This window comes from Paramisgurnus dabryanus, chromosome 23, assembly GCF_030506205.2.
Source record: "Paramisgurnus dabryanus chromosome 23, PD_genome_1.1, whole genome shotgun sequence".
Classification (NCBI taxonomy): domain Eukaryota; kingdom Metazoa; phylum Chordata; class Actinopteri; order Cypriniformes; family Cobitidae; genus Paramisgurnus; species Paramisgurnus dabryanus.
This window is the reverse complement of record NC_133359.1, coordinates 928,424-944,911: the sequence shown is the minus strand read 5'-3', so window position 1 is coordinate 944,911 and position 16,488 is coordinate 928,424. Positions and strand designations below refer to the sequence as shown.

The window sequence follows — 16,488 nt, the reverse complement described above, 5'->3', positions numbered from 1 at the left end:
AATTTATAATTCATTTAAATTCATTATAAATCATGTATTTTATTGAGGTTTAATAAATAAACTTTATGTAAATATTTTTAGCAATATAGTATTAATGAAAACATTTTAATGCACTGTATCTGTGTTATGGACTGTAAGTAGCTTTGAATAAAATAAATGCATACATGTAAAATAAAATAAATGTTAAATAAATGCATACATGTCAAATAGCTCGACAGTCGATTACTCGTGTCATAGCACTAGGCGGAAGCGTGAGATGAGTAGGCACGCATGCGCGTATCCGTAATGGACCGGGCAGGGTCATGGATCTTCTGTCCGGACTGTTGAACCGAGTCTGGCCGCCTGTCAATGATAAAAGGAGCAAAAAGATGGAGGAGAAAGCGCTGGAGGTGTATGGTATGTTATATATACAAACCACATTTATTTACCTCTGTAAGTGAAAGAATAACATGGTATTACCATAGTACAGTAAGCATAGTAGTATCAGTATCAAACCTTCATGTTCATTTGCACCACTGTCATTAAAATGACCATAGTAACACCACTGTATTCTTTGAAGTACTAATACCATGTTATATAAATAAGGTCATTATACATTACAACACATTACACCACGGGGCTGTTGAATGCTTTATTCTGATTGGTTGAAATAAAGTTTCACAGGTATGTATTATTATTCTATAAACCTGTCAAATGTCTTAAAATAACCACCAGAGCAATGTTTGTAGTAACCATGGTATAAGCCCAATAATTGACTCTGTGCCTTTGATATATTTGATATATTTGAGAATAACCCTACTGAAAAAACAGCATAAGCATGGTTTTAACTGGTGTAACAAGCTGGTTTAGCTGTGTTTTGGCTCACCAGCTTTGACAGGCTGGGAGGACCAGCTTAAACCAACTAATGTCACCCTAAACCATCTAAAACCAGCTACCAGCTTATGCTGGTTATAGCTGGATTTTTCAGAAGGAATGCACACCGGTGGTGTAACTCCGCTTCACGTCGTGCTGTATTATAACCTTGGGTGTGCAATATTTTCTATAATTCAATGGCCCGTTGTCAATTATTCCCTACATAGAATGTGTTAAAGACCAATCTGATACAATGTTACCAGCACAGTGTTATTGTTATGATAGTAATACTGCTGATTGTTTAAACAGATGTGATCCGAACCATTCGTGATCCAGAGAAGCCCAACACTCTGGAAGAGCTGGATGTGGTGACGGAGAAATGTGTGGAGGTCCAGGAGCTCGGAGATGATGAATATCTCATTATTATCAAGTTTTCTCCAACCGTACCACATTGTTCACTGGCCACTCTGATCGGTGTGTGTTTTTGTGTGTGTGTTTGTGTGTGTTTTTGTGTGATAAGACAAACTGTCAACTAACCTCAAACACATAACTGCACTTCTCTCAGATAGCACTACACACAATGCTTATGCTTTCCACTCTTTATTAACTCATTTAAATATAAGACAGAAATAATATTTATTTCTTCATCTGGAGAACGTCACTGCTCTTTCTTATTGTTCTTGATATTATTTGCGGTTGACATTTGATGTCTTCATCCATCAGTAAAACTGTCATCAGAATATTCATGTGTTTATGGGGTGTAGGAGTAATACTGTGGTATTTTTATTGAAGTACAGTTCAGTATATTGAAATGTTCTCATCGGTTATAATGAAGCTCTTCATTATGAAGTTGTGAGGATCAGAGATTCTGTTCATGTCAGAGGTTCAGCGCTAGCGTCTGCATATTAATTCACATCTTTAATAACAAACCTCATAAATAAACATCATCATTTCAATTCACAGCACAGAACTGAGTCATTCTCACAAAATATGTGTGATGAGATTCCTGTTGCTTACATAGAAGAGCATTGCATTAGCAGTGCAAAACGTTTGATCCTCGGGGAACACACATACTAATAAAATCTATAGATTGTAATGCACTGTAAGTTGCTTTGGGTAAAAGTGTCTGTCAAATTCATGATGAGATTCATCCTAAATATTTAACTCTAAATGAAAATGAAGTCGACTTTAGGAGCATTGTAAGATTTTTTGCACAGTGGCATTGTTTCACTTTTAATGCATGACATTGTAAATTGAATTTGAGACTTTGTGTCAACAGCAAATAATATGGGAAATATATTTTCTCTTCTCTTTTGAAAATTAAAATGTATATAATATATATGTAAGGTCTATTACATTTTGGTTGTATGAAAAAATACTATGGTTTCATGGTATGCAGGTATTGCAAATGTCTGCATATACAAAGAAGTTTTCAAATAGATATTTTTAACCAACCTGTATGCCAGGTAAAAATAAAGCCTTTAAATTATAATATTCTTAAGTAATATAATTTACTTTTTTTAATATAATTTTTTTTAACAATTTAATGAATACTTTGTAAATCCAGCTCATACCTTGAAAACGGTATCACAAAAAATTTGAGAGGTTTTAAAACCTTGACCTCTGTATATCTTAAAACCAATAACCGACCCATGCCTCATCATATATTTGTTTTCAATCTCATGAGATCAACTGAGGAGCTTAGATGAACTGAACCGACCCAAAATGTTTTTTGTATCTGCAGGTCTTTGCTTACAAGTGAAACTTCAACGCTGTTTACCGTTCAAACACAAGGTACGTCTTTACTTTATAAAGAAAACAAGCTGTTTTTATTCTGTGTGTGATGTGCTTTCTGTCAGATTCTCTTTGAATGTTTGTTTGTTTGATTTATTTATAGTTGTGTGAAATTGGAAAGAAATGAAGGAGTGAATGAACTCTTGTACTGATGCTGTGTAGTTTCTAATGAGATGTCACATTGATTAAAGGCTGTTAAATAAAAGCAAGAGCGACAGATCTGTTATCTGCCATCTCTCCTCTCAATCTTCTCATCTCTCTGTTTTTAGGGTTTTTTGTCTCATGATCTCTGTCCTCTGATCATATTTTCTCTTGTACTTCATTCTCTTTAGTTGGAGATTTACATAACTGAGGGAACGCATTCGACTGAGGAAGACAGTGAGTGTTCCTCAAAACTATTTTTGTCTTCTCGTGCTGTGTCTTTAAAAGACACCCATGGAGATTTTCATGCATGGCACACAGTTATTGCTAAAAGCTCTAGAAGATGTTTATTTAGTTCATGCAAACATAGACAATAAAATCTCAAATATAATAATAATCTTTAAATATTCATTGGCTTGCTTGTTTTATTGCTCTGCCAGCAGTCATATAGTTTGTTATCGGTGTTGTTAGCTGATAATAAAGAGTGTATAAGATGAAGTCTAGTCTGTGTAAGATAAAGCTGATGTTGATGTTTCTTTGTGTTTTCCTATCACAGTTAATAAACAGATCAATGATAAAGAACGTGTAGCGGCCGCCATGGAGAACCCAAACCTGCGGGAGATGGTGGAACAATGTGTGACAGAACCAGACGATTAAACCCGTTTAACTTCACTTCTGCCTCTCAGATTATCAGACAATATCAGTCTTCAACTCTTAGAAGTCATTTCAGACTTGACTCATTTCATCTTCAGTCTCTCATTTAGTCTCTCCATGTGCTTGTTTGTTCATTTGTTTATTCTTGAGAAGAACTTTCTTTCTGTCTGTGCTTCAGGATAAACAACCAACTGTTATGATTATAAAGAAAGCATACATAAAGCTTCTTATATAATCTGATTCTCATATATTTTAAGATTATATGTAAAAAAAGGAACTAGTTTTTAATGATATTTGTAAACCTATATAAGGATGAGTGTAAATAATTTGATTTTGTAAGTGAAAGTCTATATTTGTAGAACTTCAGATCTTACAAATAAAACTCTCAGAGATGTGATGAACGTGTTTATGTGTTCAAACCCTTCACATAAAATATCAGGGAATTCAAAAACTCATCTGAAAATATTATTCATATATTAAAAAAAGTTTTTTCTGTATCCTTGTTTGAAATAAATTTAATCAGCTCTTATTTTATCACAAACATCTGAGTGAGGTGTTGTAACATAAAGAAGAAGAATTGATTGATATTATATAGATGCTTGATCTTTAAACTTCATAATGTTGGTGTAGTGTAGGGACTGTTAAATATCATCTGAATCACCAGAGACACACAAGGTTTCAGTTTAAAGGATTTGTGCCCCCAAAATGAAAATCTGCTCATATTTTATTCTCCCTTTAGCCATTCTAGGTTATTACTTTTTTTTAATAAGACATTTAGAGTTATATAAAATATTATACAATTATTAAATATAAAAAAATAATCAAGTGTCTTTTGAAGCCCATCCATCATCAGGGAAATTAATCCACTATGGTGTGTTAATAAAAGTTAGGTCTTCTGAAACCAAATGATACATTAGTGAGAGAAAATAGTTAAAGGTGAATAAAATACAGGCAAAACATTCATTGAGTCTTGTTAGTGTTTTTATTTAAGCTTTTAATAACCAAGTGTTATACTTCAGAACAAATCATTCTTTTAACATTTCCACACAGCTTACATTTTAAAGCGTTCAGTTGTGAGATCTTTTGAATGAATAGACTGAAATGCAGATGACAGTGTATGATCCACACATAATGTGCCTCGGTGTAAAATAAAAAGCATTCAAGCATTAAAGTTGCATACCTCTATGAAATGGCAGTAGTCATTTATCAAACAGTTGGACGGTTGCCTGCAGACAGATGATTGCGCTGAATTAATTGTTATTAATTAATTTACAAAACCCTGTAACATTCACTGACAGATCGCCTATTATATTAAAGATGAATTATTTTACAGTGCCTGTGAAATTAATCTGATGAGAATGTTATTATCTTATGTATTTATCTTATTTATTCATTTAATACAAGCTTTTATCCAAAGGTATGCACAAGTAAGGGAGCATTCAGGGAGTGGGGAACATTTGGCTGACAATTAACAGAATATACAAATCTTAGTTATGAAAGCAGAAATGTGGGTTTATCTTTTAATACTTATTTTGTTAGCAAGGTAAAACAGTAGAAGGTTGAGGGTTATGGGTTAGTCAAGTTTGTGTTAAAGTTATCAAAAGTTTCACAGTTTTTACAAGTCTAAGTTTTTGTTAGGTGCTTTGTCATGTGGCATCTTTTTTATCTGTCAGATTGTCTTTTAGTGGAACTGTATTAATTGAAACTGACAGTAAATATTTCAAAACAAATAAATTTCTAATTTAACAACCCATATTGCAAAAAAAAATTTTTTCTGACCAAAATATAAACCAACGTTTGTAAAAAATGTATAAAAATATATAAAATGATAAGTATATTTTTGCAGCTGTTATGTTTAGAGGTTTGTAACATATAGGGGTGGATTCCCAGACAGGGTTTAGGTTAATCCAGGACTAGGCCTTAGTTATATTAGGACATTTAAGTAGGTTTTACAAACAAACATTACAAAAAAACATAGTGTGCATCTTAAGATAAAAAAATGGCACTGATAAATGCACTGATAATACATTTAAAAATATATTTCAATACATATATTTTTGGCCATTTTTTGAATATTTTGAAATATATTTAAAATTATATTTAAACATATATTTTTGCTGTATGGGATGAAACATTAATTTAAACCCTAAACTCCGCTCATTGTTTATAACCCGTGACCTGAGGTTCAAAAACAAACTTTGTTCATCTTGATTATAATTGAGTTTATATCATCAGTCTCTTCTCTTCCTGACTAGAATATAGAAACATTTACTCACTTTATCACAATATCACCTGATGTGATGAATCTGAATGAGTTTACAGACCTGCAGAAATAAAGTTCTGCACATATGTACAAAATCAAACAGGAATTTTGTGTGTTTTTAGATTTAAAGCAAGCATCTATATTTGTCCTGACAGAGCATCTCTCAGATACATCAATGTAAATGTTTTATAAGAGCAAATCGGCTCTTTGATTTCACTTTAAAAAGCATTTTCAACTTTAATTAAAGCTTTTCATCTTTAAATTGATTATTAAATCTGACTAAAATAAAAGTCAGCGTCAGGATTTCTATTTGGTTTATCATTGAGCTCATGTTATACAAACACACACACACAGTTGTTTAAAAGTCTCTGCAGCATCACTTTATCACAGTCGGTCTGTCGTGTCTATGAATGTATGATGTACGTGTTTCCCACAGGCAGATCTGTTTATTTATTTTTACTCTGACTGTCTGTGTGTGCGTGTGTGTGTGTGTGTGCGTGTGCGTGTGTGCGTGCGTGGATGTGTGTGTGTGTGTGTGTGTGTGTGTGTGTGTGTGTGTGTGTGTGCGTGCGTGGATGTGTGTGTGTGTGTGTGTGTGTGTGTGTGTGTGTGTGTGTGTGTGGTTTCAGAAGATGTTCAGATTTATATTCCTGCCAGGACATTTGAAAAATCACAGCATGATATTGCTTTAGAAATGAGTAAAAGGTGCGCATAAGGGAAATAAAATCTCTCTTTTTACACATCTGCGCTATTTCCACATAAGAGACGACTGCTTTATCTTTCATGTGATGTGTGTATAAATCTCACTGTTTAGCATAAATCAATCATTAACTAAACTTAAAGCTTAAAATGTCAAATAAAACTCCCAAACTAGCAAACATCTTAGCAGTTGCCATTTAAATAATCCCTCAAAAAATCCAGAAAAGCCATGTGTAAAACGAAAGGACTTTAAAGAGAATGACCAAAAGTCTTCATTAGAAACACACAAACATCAATCACATTTGTGTTCATGACATTTGTGGGAAGATGACCAATCTTTGAGGATTTGCTCGTACTATAAAACTAAAGACTTGATGAACATTTTTCATATTATAAAATTTTAAAATCTAAGAGATATTTCAGATTTGTTTGTGTATTTCAGGATGTTCTTTCTGGAAAATTAGCTGCTGTATTTTTTGATTGAAGGGCACATGAAGACTCATTCTGTTAAATAACACAGATTCAGTTAATCTCCAGCTGTCATTACATTACATTTATAACTTAAAACTAAAAATCTACCAGCAAAATTAAATATTTTGAAGAATAAATATGGACTAGTTTTCAGACATATACAGAAAACTGTTCTTACATTTCATTAATATAAAAGTGTCTGGTTCAGTTTGAAGGCAAAATGTTTGTTGCTAAAATGACCCCTCAGGGTTTTATGAATTAAACTCATTCACACTACAAAGGCACAATATGAAAAAGTAAGGTAAAATAAATCTCTTTGTGTTGATATTTACTAAATTAAATTCTGTTTTGAAGTCAATGGCCACAGGGCAGTTTTATCACACAACCTCTTGTTTCAGTTTAAAATATGGTGGCACCTGTTGTGTGAATCTCTTCATACACACTGACCTGTCTGCAGTTATTAATGAATGATCATTCTTAATCTCTTTCATCTGTTTTATAACATGACCTTTTATATAACGGCTGTGCCCGTGAATCTATCTGAGGTCTCATTATTTTCCTCCTGTGCATGCTCTTGATGCCAGAGGCGTCTCCAGAACTCAATGTTTCGGCTCATATTAGTGGGCGTCTTTCATTGGGGAGAAAAGCAGCGCAGACTCTGTGTATGTGAGCATCATTATTGAATGTGACAGTGTTTAATCACTCATGAGCAGCCGCTCGCTCTCTGTAATTATGCACAAGATGAACACAATGATGCTTTTAATCGTTTTGTCTCAGGTGCCATCACGGGAGTTTAAGTCTGATTACTGGGAGCTTCCAAGCACGTGGGACTGGAACTGTGGTACCATGTTCTCCTAAAAAACATGTGAAAACAAACTGAGCTGTGATTGGTCACTTTATATGTCAATCATGCTCTGTGAGAGCATCGGGTTAAAGCAGGGATCTGTTAGATGTTGATAACTGCACCATTATGAAGAAACATCTTTCTCTATTCAACCATCATGTATCTGTGCAAGATGATTATTATTTGACATTTCGTGGAAAATTGATACCTGACTGATGTGTGTGAGTGTATAGTTGGGATGTTTGTGTATTCAGCACACATATCTGCAGCTAATCTAACTGTTTGTGTTGTGGCTTCCTCAGATAAAGCCTTACATTTATTTATTTATCTATCTCTCTCTCTCTCTTTGTGTGGTTATGTTCCTCTCTTTCATTCTTTTATAATTAGTCTATAATCCTCTAAAAAACAGTGTGTTTGTGTAGTGTATGTTAGTGTTTGTTGTGTGTAGTGCAGGTAAATGACATTGTATCGCTATATATTGTAATATCATTGGAGATGAATGATGTTTTCTGTCCTTTAGTTTAGGGATCATTGCTGCTTGTATAAGAAATTCAATCTTCACATCTAAACTCTTTGCTGTGAGACTCAGGATTGTATGATCACATTTACAGTACTGTGTGTGTTTTCTGTGTTATCTTTACAGCGCAGAGCCTTCACACAATGAAACAAGTGTTGTTGTTGTTTTTGTTTAGGCCTAATGTGTTTTGTGTTTGCAGGTCTCTTTTGTATGTTTCTGAGGGTGTTGTTGTGTGGTTTCTAGGGCTTTATTAGCTGCTTGATATAGGGAAGGTCTCATTGGGATGTGTGAAAAAATAAAATCTTTATTTGAATTATTCTTTGAGAAAGACTTGTGTTTTACATGGCTGAATCAAATCATTTTGTCAATCCCTCACGAACTCACATTGTTCCCTAGAAAGTGAGCTGGTAGACTCGACTCTATCACAAAACCTTTATTTGCTTTTTCAACACAAAATAACATAAGTTTCTCTTGAAATCATCTCCAGACAGATATATTTGTGCAGTAGTTTGATCTCTCATTAAATTTCATATCACTTCTCTTCTCCAACAATTCAATTCAATCCTGTTAACTTTCTGTTCATCTAATTAAAGTTTCTCTCTTGTGAGGGCTTCTAAGTTCAGCAGCTTTTAAACACAATGAGTTTGAGGCTTTTGAGTCACTATTGTGGGGTTTCTGGCTGTTTGTATTACATGAATTTAAATCAAATGGATTTTTCTGCATAGCCGAGCAGACTCAACGTGCTTTAAACTCAGTAGGAGTTTGTTTAATATGGATGAATGCTTGTTTTTGAAGCATACTGCAGTGAGAATGTGCTGAACATGGACTAGTTTTATAATGGTAATGTTATGATGTATTTGCTTTGTCATGTTATTGAAGGTCTTATGTAAGTACTTTTGCATTATGCATTTACTTTGTAAAAGAGCTTCTGCATAGTTTTTAGTCATTAGAAGATGCATTTCAAAAATAATTCACAAGATTTATCCTAAGCTGTATTATTTATATATGTTAAAGGTAAATGTAATTGTTGGCAATTAAATTGGTAAATTCACTGCAAATATGCATAATTAATAGCATCTATAAGATTTTTTTTTACAAATGCATCTTGTTTGAACTTTAAACTTGAGCGTGTCTTGGCTTAAAGCCAAAGAATGCATTGTTATAATCTGTTAAATTGTTCTCTGCGATCTACATATAACGTGTGTGGCTTTATTAAGTGTAAAAATGATCCAGAGATGCTTTAATATGTCCATTTACTGAATGAAATGGTCAACTATACCTTATTTGAAAGGGTCATGAATAATAATGTTGAGCTCTGCTCTGATTGGCTGTTTCTCATTCAGTAGCTCTCTGTGTGTGTAAACAGATCTTATGTTTGAGTCTGGATCAGATTTTGAGGGATAATCAATTGTTTGGAGATTGTTAATGGACGTTTATGAGTGGTAAGTTTGTGTTGTTTCAGTATGGACCTGCAAAACATAACTGTAACATCAATAGTAGAACTTCAGCCTAAACGCTAGCATATAGCGCTAACTAGCATATAGCATTAACTAGCATATAGCATGTACTAGCGCTAACTCAGCAGTCACAACTTTGTTTAGCATTGTAACATCATTGTACTTAATTTAATGTTGGCGGCGTACATTTTGACTATAACGTCACAGTCGGTGTTATGTTGAGATTGGTCTGTTTTCCAGCGGTCTTTTGCATGCCCAAGGTTTACATAAGAAGGAGGAAACAATCGTGTTTGAGTCTCATGATATATCATAACCATGTACTGATTCCTCTATGCATACATAAATACAGTTTTACATTTTATGGAACATTTAAAGCAACAATTTCTCCTTGAAGGAAGTTTGCATTTCTAACATATATCAAATTGATATTTTGTGTCCATATATTTTATTATGTGGCCCAGAGCGAGATAATAAAATCCTTCAGTGGATATAAACCCCTCTGCTTTATCTGTCTGCCTGTATATTATCCCTTACATAACAGTTTTTAAAATGCTGTGAAGAGAATTTATAGATGTAAAAACACTTTTCTGAGTTTTTCATATTGGTCAATGAATGTGTGACAGCTGTAAACAGGATTAATCTGTTTCAAAGACAGGCTGTTTTGCAGACATTGTGTCATTTATTCTATTTTTAATCCACACTAAGGCCGAGATGCTTGTACTGTATGGATGAGTTTTCATTTTGAGCTTTTATTTAAAGCTCTTGATGGTTAATATCATGGTAAACAGAATAAAATGACTCAGGGAATTTATGAAATGTAAATGATGATTTAGTTAAATAGTCCTTTACCTCCAGTGGTCCCCTTAGATCCTCTTGTATGTGATCTGTGCTCATATCGTCTCTGTCCTCCCGCTGTGTTTGATGATAGGGCTTCAGATTGAAGTTTGTCCTTGTGCACAGAATAACCTTGGATCAACACTCCTGACTTACATCAAAAATCCAAACTAAAGAAAAGCTGAAGGATAATCCCCTTAAAGCTATTTTAACTCTGCAGGTCTCAATACGTCCTTCAGCACCCCCGAATAAATGCTCAACCCACAGATTCCTGCTGTTTCTTTTACTGTTCCAGATAAATCATAACTGCTAAATCATTTTTGTGCCATTTAATACAAGCATCATTCATGTTAGTGATGTAAACTCTTAACCATCACTACTTACATTACAGAAGAGGACAGGAGATGTATCCAGAGACCAGAATGACAGATGAGAGGCTCTTAAGCACATAACAACCAAAGAGCAATGTCCTGGCAACCCATCCTTTCATATAGTTTACAGATTTAATGCTGTTGATTGTCGATGTCTTGGCTTTATGAATTAAATAAAGGCAGTATGTCTGCTCCACATTTGTGTCATCATTGTTTTTTATTTTGCACCCACTTGCATTGAGATTCATGGCTTGTGTTTCCTCAGCATCATTGACAATGACATGAAGAAATCACTGGGACATTTCTGCCTCACTGAAGTGATGTTTTAAAAGCCATTTGAGCGACGGATGCCCTGTGATGTTTCCTGCTGTGATTCACTTTACACTCATGTTTTATAACTCTTGACAGCTTAAAATCAAGACTGTTTTATTAATCACTAAAAGACCAACTAACTTTATGCTTGTGAAGAATTCAAGAGAAAGATGCATGTAAACATCCCTTAAAGATTATTCATTTACTGAAGAAACCAAACTGCATAAGATGTCATTGTAAGATCCTTTCATACAGGGATCTTTAGAGAGACTGAGAGCGGTGTACAGCGAGCAGATTAAAACTCAACCTATCTCATCTTGTTTTATTCAGTAAGAGACAGCGATGATGTGTTTTTTACAGGACTTGTGATCTTAAATGAGTTTTAATTCAGATTGACTCTTAAGGGTTTAATTCTGAGTTTGCCTTTGATCTTTCTGATGGATCTGTGTGGGTTTAGGAGTGTAAGAACTGAATCTGGTTCTCTTAATCTGAATGCTTTAGTGGGATTGAAGACATTAATCATCGCTACTATCACAGCTCAAGGGAAACTCATTGATCTAAGAGTTTAATTCAAGGTATGCGTTTGTCCTGATTGTTAATTACAACGGAAAATTGGCAAAGAGAAAGTTCATGCAAAATCAATTAAAATTGACTAACTTTTATTTAATAAACTCATTTGTCTTCAGTATTACAGAGTGCAGAAAACTGATTTTGGAGTTGGAATCGATAATGAATTAATCGGTAAGGTACGTTTTTGTTTTTTACAAAGCTGATTGAAATGAGTTTTTATTATTCAAAAGAAATTCAGTGATTGATGAGTGAGTTTGTTCATCTTATCCAATCACAGAGAAACAGCTCTATAACCAAATGTTTTTGGCATGTTTTATACATTCAGCAAATATCTTCAAATCTGTTTATTCCTGGCATCAGGATATTCAGAAATCTCACAAAGTTCCATGGGATAGTCACAGAATTTTTTGCTCATTTTTCTGTGGCATTCTCACGGATCTCTGCATTTTTGCGTGGCCCTGCCACAGACTTTCCTTTTCGTGGCATTCTCATGGATTGGTTACTCGACTACTTTTTCCTATTTTCAAACCATTGTCCTCCAGTTTAGGGTTAGATTTGGTGTTTGCGTTAGTGTGTCACTTTAACTATTGGTTTATATTATTTTTTCTGATGTATTCTTTTATAATTTCTAAACTTTAAAAAATTGTCACCTGGCGTTGGGGTTAGAGTAAGGATGTCATTTTATGTAAATCTAACCCTAAACCGAAGCGAAAATGGTAAGAAAATAGGAAAAACAGTTGAGTAACCAATCCATAAGAATGCCACGGAAAAATTAGCAAAAAATCTGTGACTATGCCATGGAAATTTGTGAGATCAGGTTGCCAGAAGTGCTGCTTTGGCTGAATCCATTAATAGTCTGATCAAAAAAGCTAATGCAGAAGAAAACATGTCTGATAAACTCTGAGTAAATTACTGTAAAACATGGTATATTCTGAGTTTCTGCTTTGTTCTTAACCTACATCATGAAATCTTTTTTCACCATTTACGTCTTAACACATTTATCTTTTCTATCACTTGTATCTTTTATTAAAAAACACACACACACAACAACACTAACTCTCTCTTTCTCTCTCAACAGGTATAAAAACTTGTATCTTGGTATAAGCACCTCTTGTATGATTGCCTCCCTATGAAATATTGCGTTATTGTTTTCACTTTGGGTAATAATGTGAACATAAAGATATTGAGGTTCATTAGAGAGAGAATTCAAATCGTATCTCTCCATCATATTTGTCATCTACCTGTTTATGGAGATGATGTTAGGCTTAACAAGACACTACTTTTGGCTGTTAAATATATTTTTAACAAATGAAAATCTTCTAGTCTTGTTTTAGGTAAAAATAAAGTGATAAAGTTCAGTCAAGAGAGTTACACACAAAATGTTAAATGGTTGTCATCCCTTATTGAGCTTTTCACCTCCTCTGGATGAGGAACAGAGGATGAAAACACTGTCAGGAATGAGAACATATGAGACGAGATTTGACATCTTTATCCAGAACGCTCTCATGCTCTGTAAGTGGGACGTAAAGGGTTGTGTAGAAGTGAAGTGTTGTGTAGAAGTGAAGGGTTGTGTAGAAGTGAAGGGTTGTGTAGAAGTGAAGGGTTGTGTAGAAGTGAAGGGTTGTGAAGAAGTGAAGTGTTGTGTAGAAGTGAAGTGTTGTGTAGAAGTGAAGTGTTGTGTAGAAGTGAAGTGTTGTGTAGATGTGAAGGGTTGTGTAGAAGTGAAGTGTTGTGTAGATGTGAAGGGTTGTGTAGAAGTGAAGTGTTGTGTAGATGTGAAGGGTTGTGTAGAAGTGAAGTGTTGTGTAGATGTGAAGGGTTGTGTAGAAGTGAAGTGTTGTGTAGAAGTGAAGGGTTGTGAAGAAGTGAAGGGTTGTGAGTGTATATCTGTGAGAATATCATTTCATATCACCCCAGGAAAACACAACTGGTGCTTTTGACATTCTCTACATCAAATATGAAGTGTGTGTGTTTATTTGCATATGTGTGCGTGTGTTTAGATGAAGAACACTGATGACTCAATACTGCAGTCTGTCAATAAACGACTGATTAAAACACATAAACTCATTTAATGTACAGAACTTGAATGCACTTCAAAACCCTTTGGATGGCAGCAACGGCCAAATAAATGAATGTAAATGTCAAAACACGTTACCATGGCCACCATAATCCCTCATGCTTGAAGTCATAGTGCTCTTTATAGCAATATCTTCAGTCTATAGGGAGTTTGTACTGCAGGGAAACTTTACTTAATCTATGGGTCAAATATAAACATTTAACCCAACGGCTGGGTTTTATTCTTTTTAATCCAACACTGGGTTGAAAAAAACCTTAATCCTTACATGAGTCACAGACATTTAAAACAGATTGCAAAGATGAGCTGTCAGTCATACAGCGTTACTATGGCACCCATCTTTACTCATGTTTATGTGATGCTCATCACCTTCTCAATTATTTCCCCCAAATGATGATTAGAAGTGAAAGTAAATGGAAATGTTTGCTTAGGTTTCAATATCTCTTCTGAGAAATGACATTTCAAATATGTCTTGGCTCTCAGTTTACAGTCAGAAATCAATGTCTGGTAAAGTCAGTAATATCTTCAGTGGCTTCCCAGCACCTGCTAAATTAAACCAATGCAATATAAATGTGGATTGTATTTGTTTTTCTGGCAGTAAAGCAAAAAAATTACACCAACAAAAGTGTTATTATAGCGTAAGCTGCATACAAAACTTGTCTTTATTAAACTGCAATGAATGACAAATGTGTCTCATTTATTCAGCACTCATCTGCTCCTGAAACTCTCAGTGGAATAAAAAAAAATTTGAATACAAACACAACTTGAGTTCAAATCAAATTGCACGCACACACACAAGCACGCACACAGGCACACACAGCGCACACACACACAGACGCACACACACAGACGCACACACACCCAGAGCAGTAGATTGGCAGACACACACAGGTTTGATGAGACAGATGGTGTGGATCTCCAAACTCATTGAGCACCTGCTCCTCTCATGATCTCTCTGATGGACTGAAGATGTTTCTCACACAGTCCAACACCAAACACTTTCAATTCTACAACACTACTGTAGATTTATCACTAACTGTAGAAAAAGACCTGTAGATTTATCAACTAACTCTGATATCTGGTTAGATTTGTTTTCTTCCTACACCTCATTAAGCACCATTTTAGTTCTTTCTGTCATAAAACAGGCAAAAGCACGCACCAAGCTGGGTGCTCGATAAAAAAAAAAAAAAATGTAATAGCATTAGAATGCGAAGTCGGCAACACCAAAGCTCCAAAAGTATCAAAAGATTTTATTATTAAAAACTATTGTGTAGGTAACGTTTCAAGCAGCCTGCATTCTCAAAACGTAACCTACACGCTATGCAATAGTTCTTTAATTTTGGGTTAATGAAGGAAACATCTGTGCTGTCACGAGCATGCAGATGAAGATCTCAAAAGACAGACACTGAATTTAAACACTTCATGATTCCTCCACATAGAAAACACTTGACAAACCAAATCTCCAAATGATTCATAACCTACGATGTGTGCGTGTTTACTTTAAAATATAACACAAGGCTTTCAACAGAAGACCTAAAAATAAATCTATGAGACAATGAGATATTACTGTATCAACACAAGAAGATTATAATCTCAAAAGATTAAAGTCTTCAGACAATCATTAATTTAAAAACACAAATAAAATAACAAAAGATATGTTTGACTTCTTCTCAGTCCTGAAACATAAATCATACAGGTTAAGAACAACATGATGGTTTTTTCACCTTGCCTTTGATTAAACTTTGTTGTAGCTTTCAAACAACTGGATTTAATAGCAGCATATTTGCTCGATTATTCAGTGTAAATATTTGTTTTTACTCTCTGTTAACTTCAGTCTTAACTTTAAGAACATTACTGAGCTTAAATGTTGTTTATCTCTGAAAACTTTGTGAGTATTATAGACGTTTTCAAAAGTGTGCTTCAATTATTCTTGGTGAAATTCAAACAGAGAAGACGATGGAAGCTCAATAAATCACATGTGAGATGACCTGCTCCCTATCTAATCCAATCCTGGAGGAACAATGCTTTAATAGATCCTCTCAAGAGACCATCATCATTATTCTGTTCTGAGACCAGAAAACCTCTCGTCTTTCAGTCTCTTTATGAATTCTCTTTCAGATTCAATTCAAGGTTTAAGCAGGACAGTAAAACACACAAAAATCTGCAGCAGCTTTGATAAAGACACATAAGCCCCAGTCAACATCAAGTGTGAATGAGATGTTGTAAAGCATCAAAACTGAAATGAAATGAACATCATACACAACTAACCTGACCTTCTGATTGGCTAAAGAGTCTTTACCATTTACAGTCACAAATCAGTGAATTCTGTGTTCAAATCTGTTTTAAGGTGACATTAAAATGTAGAAATGTGTATGTGTGCAGTACTCAAATGATGCTAAAAGTGTTTGACTGGCTCATAATCATAGGGGAGCCATTTGTAGTGCTAAACGTCACCTCTCTCTCTCTCTCTCTCTCTCTCTCTCTCTCTCTCTCTCTCTCTCTCTCTCTCTCTCTCTCTCATTATACTTGTGTTGACTGTAAACTGTACTGACAGCTTCTGCGGTACCTTGTATTGATGTTTCCAGCCTTCAGGGTCCACACAAACCTGAGCATCTTCAATGCTATTAACACAACA

General features: G+C 34.6%; 1 protein-coding gene across 1 annotated transcript; it reads left to right on the top strand.

Annotated features, from left to right (window-relative positions):
• Positions 1-251: 251 nt before the first annotated feature.
• ciao2a (cytosolic iron-sulfur assembly component 2A) lies at positions 252-3,838 on the top strand. The gene is made up of 5 exons (XM_065277327.1): positions 252-396; positions 1,162-1,326; positions 2,597-2,646; positions 2,979-3,024; positions 3,344-3,838. The coding sequence occupies exons 1-5, from the start codon at positions 303-305 to the stop codon at positions 3,442-3,444; spliced, it is 456 nt and encodes a 151-aa protein (XP_065133399.1). The 5' UTR covers positions 252-302; the 3' UTR covers positions 3,445-3,838.
• The last annotated feature ends 12,650 nt before the right edge of the window (positions 3,839-16,488 follow it).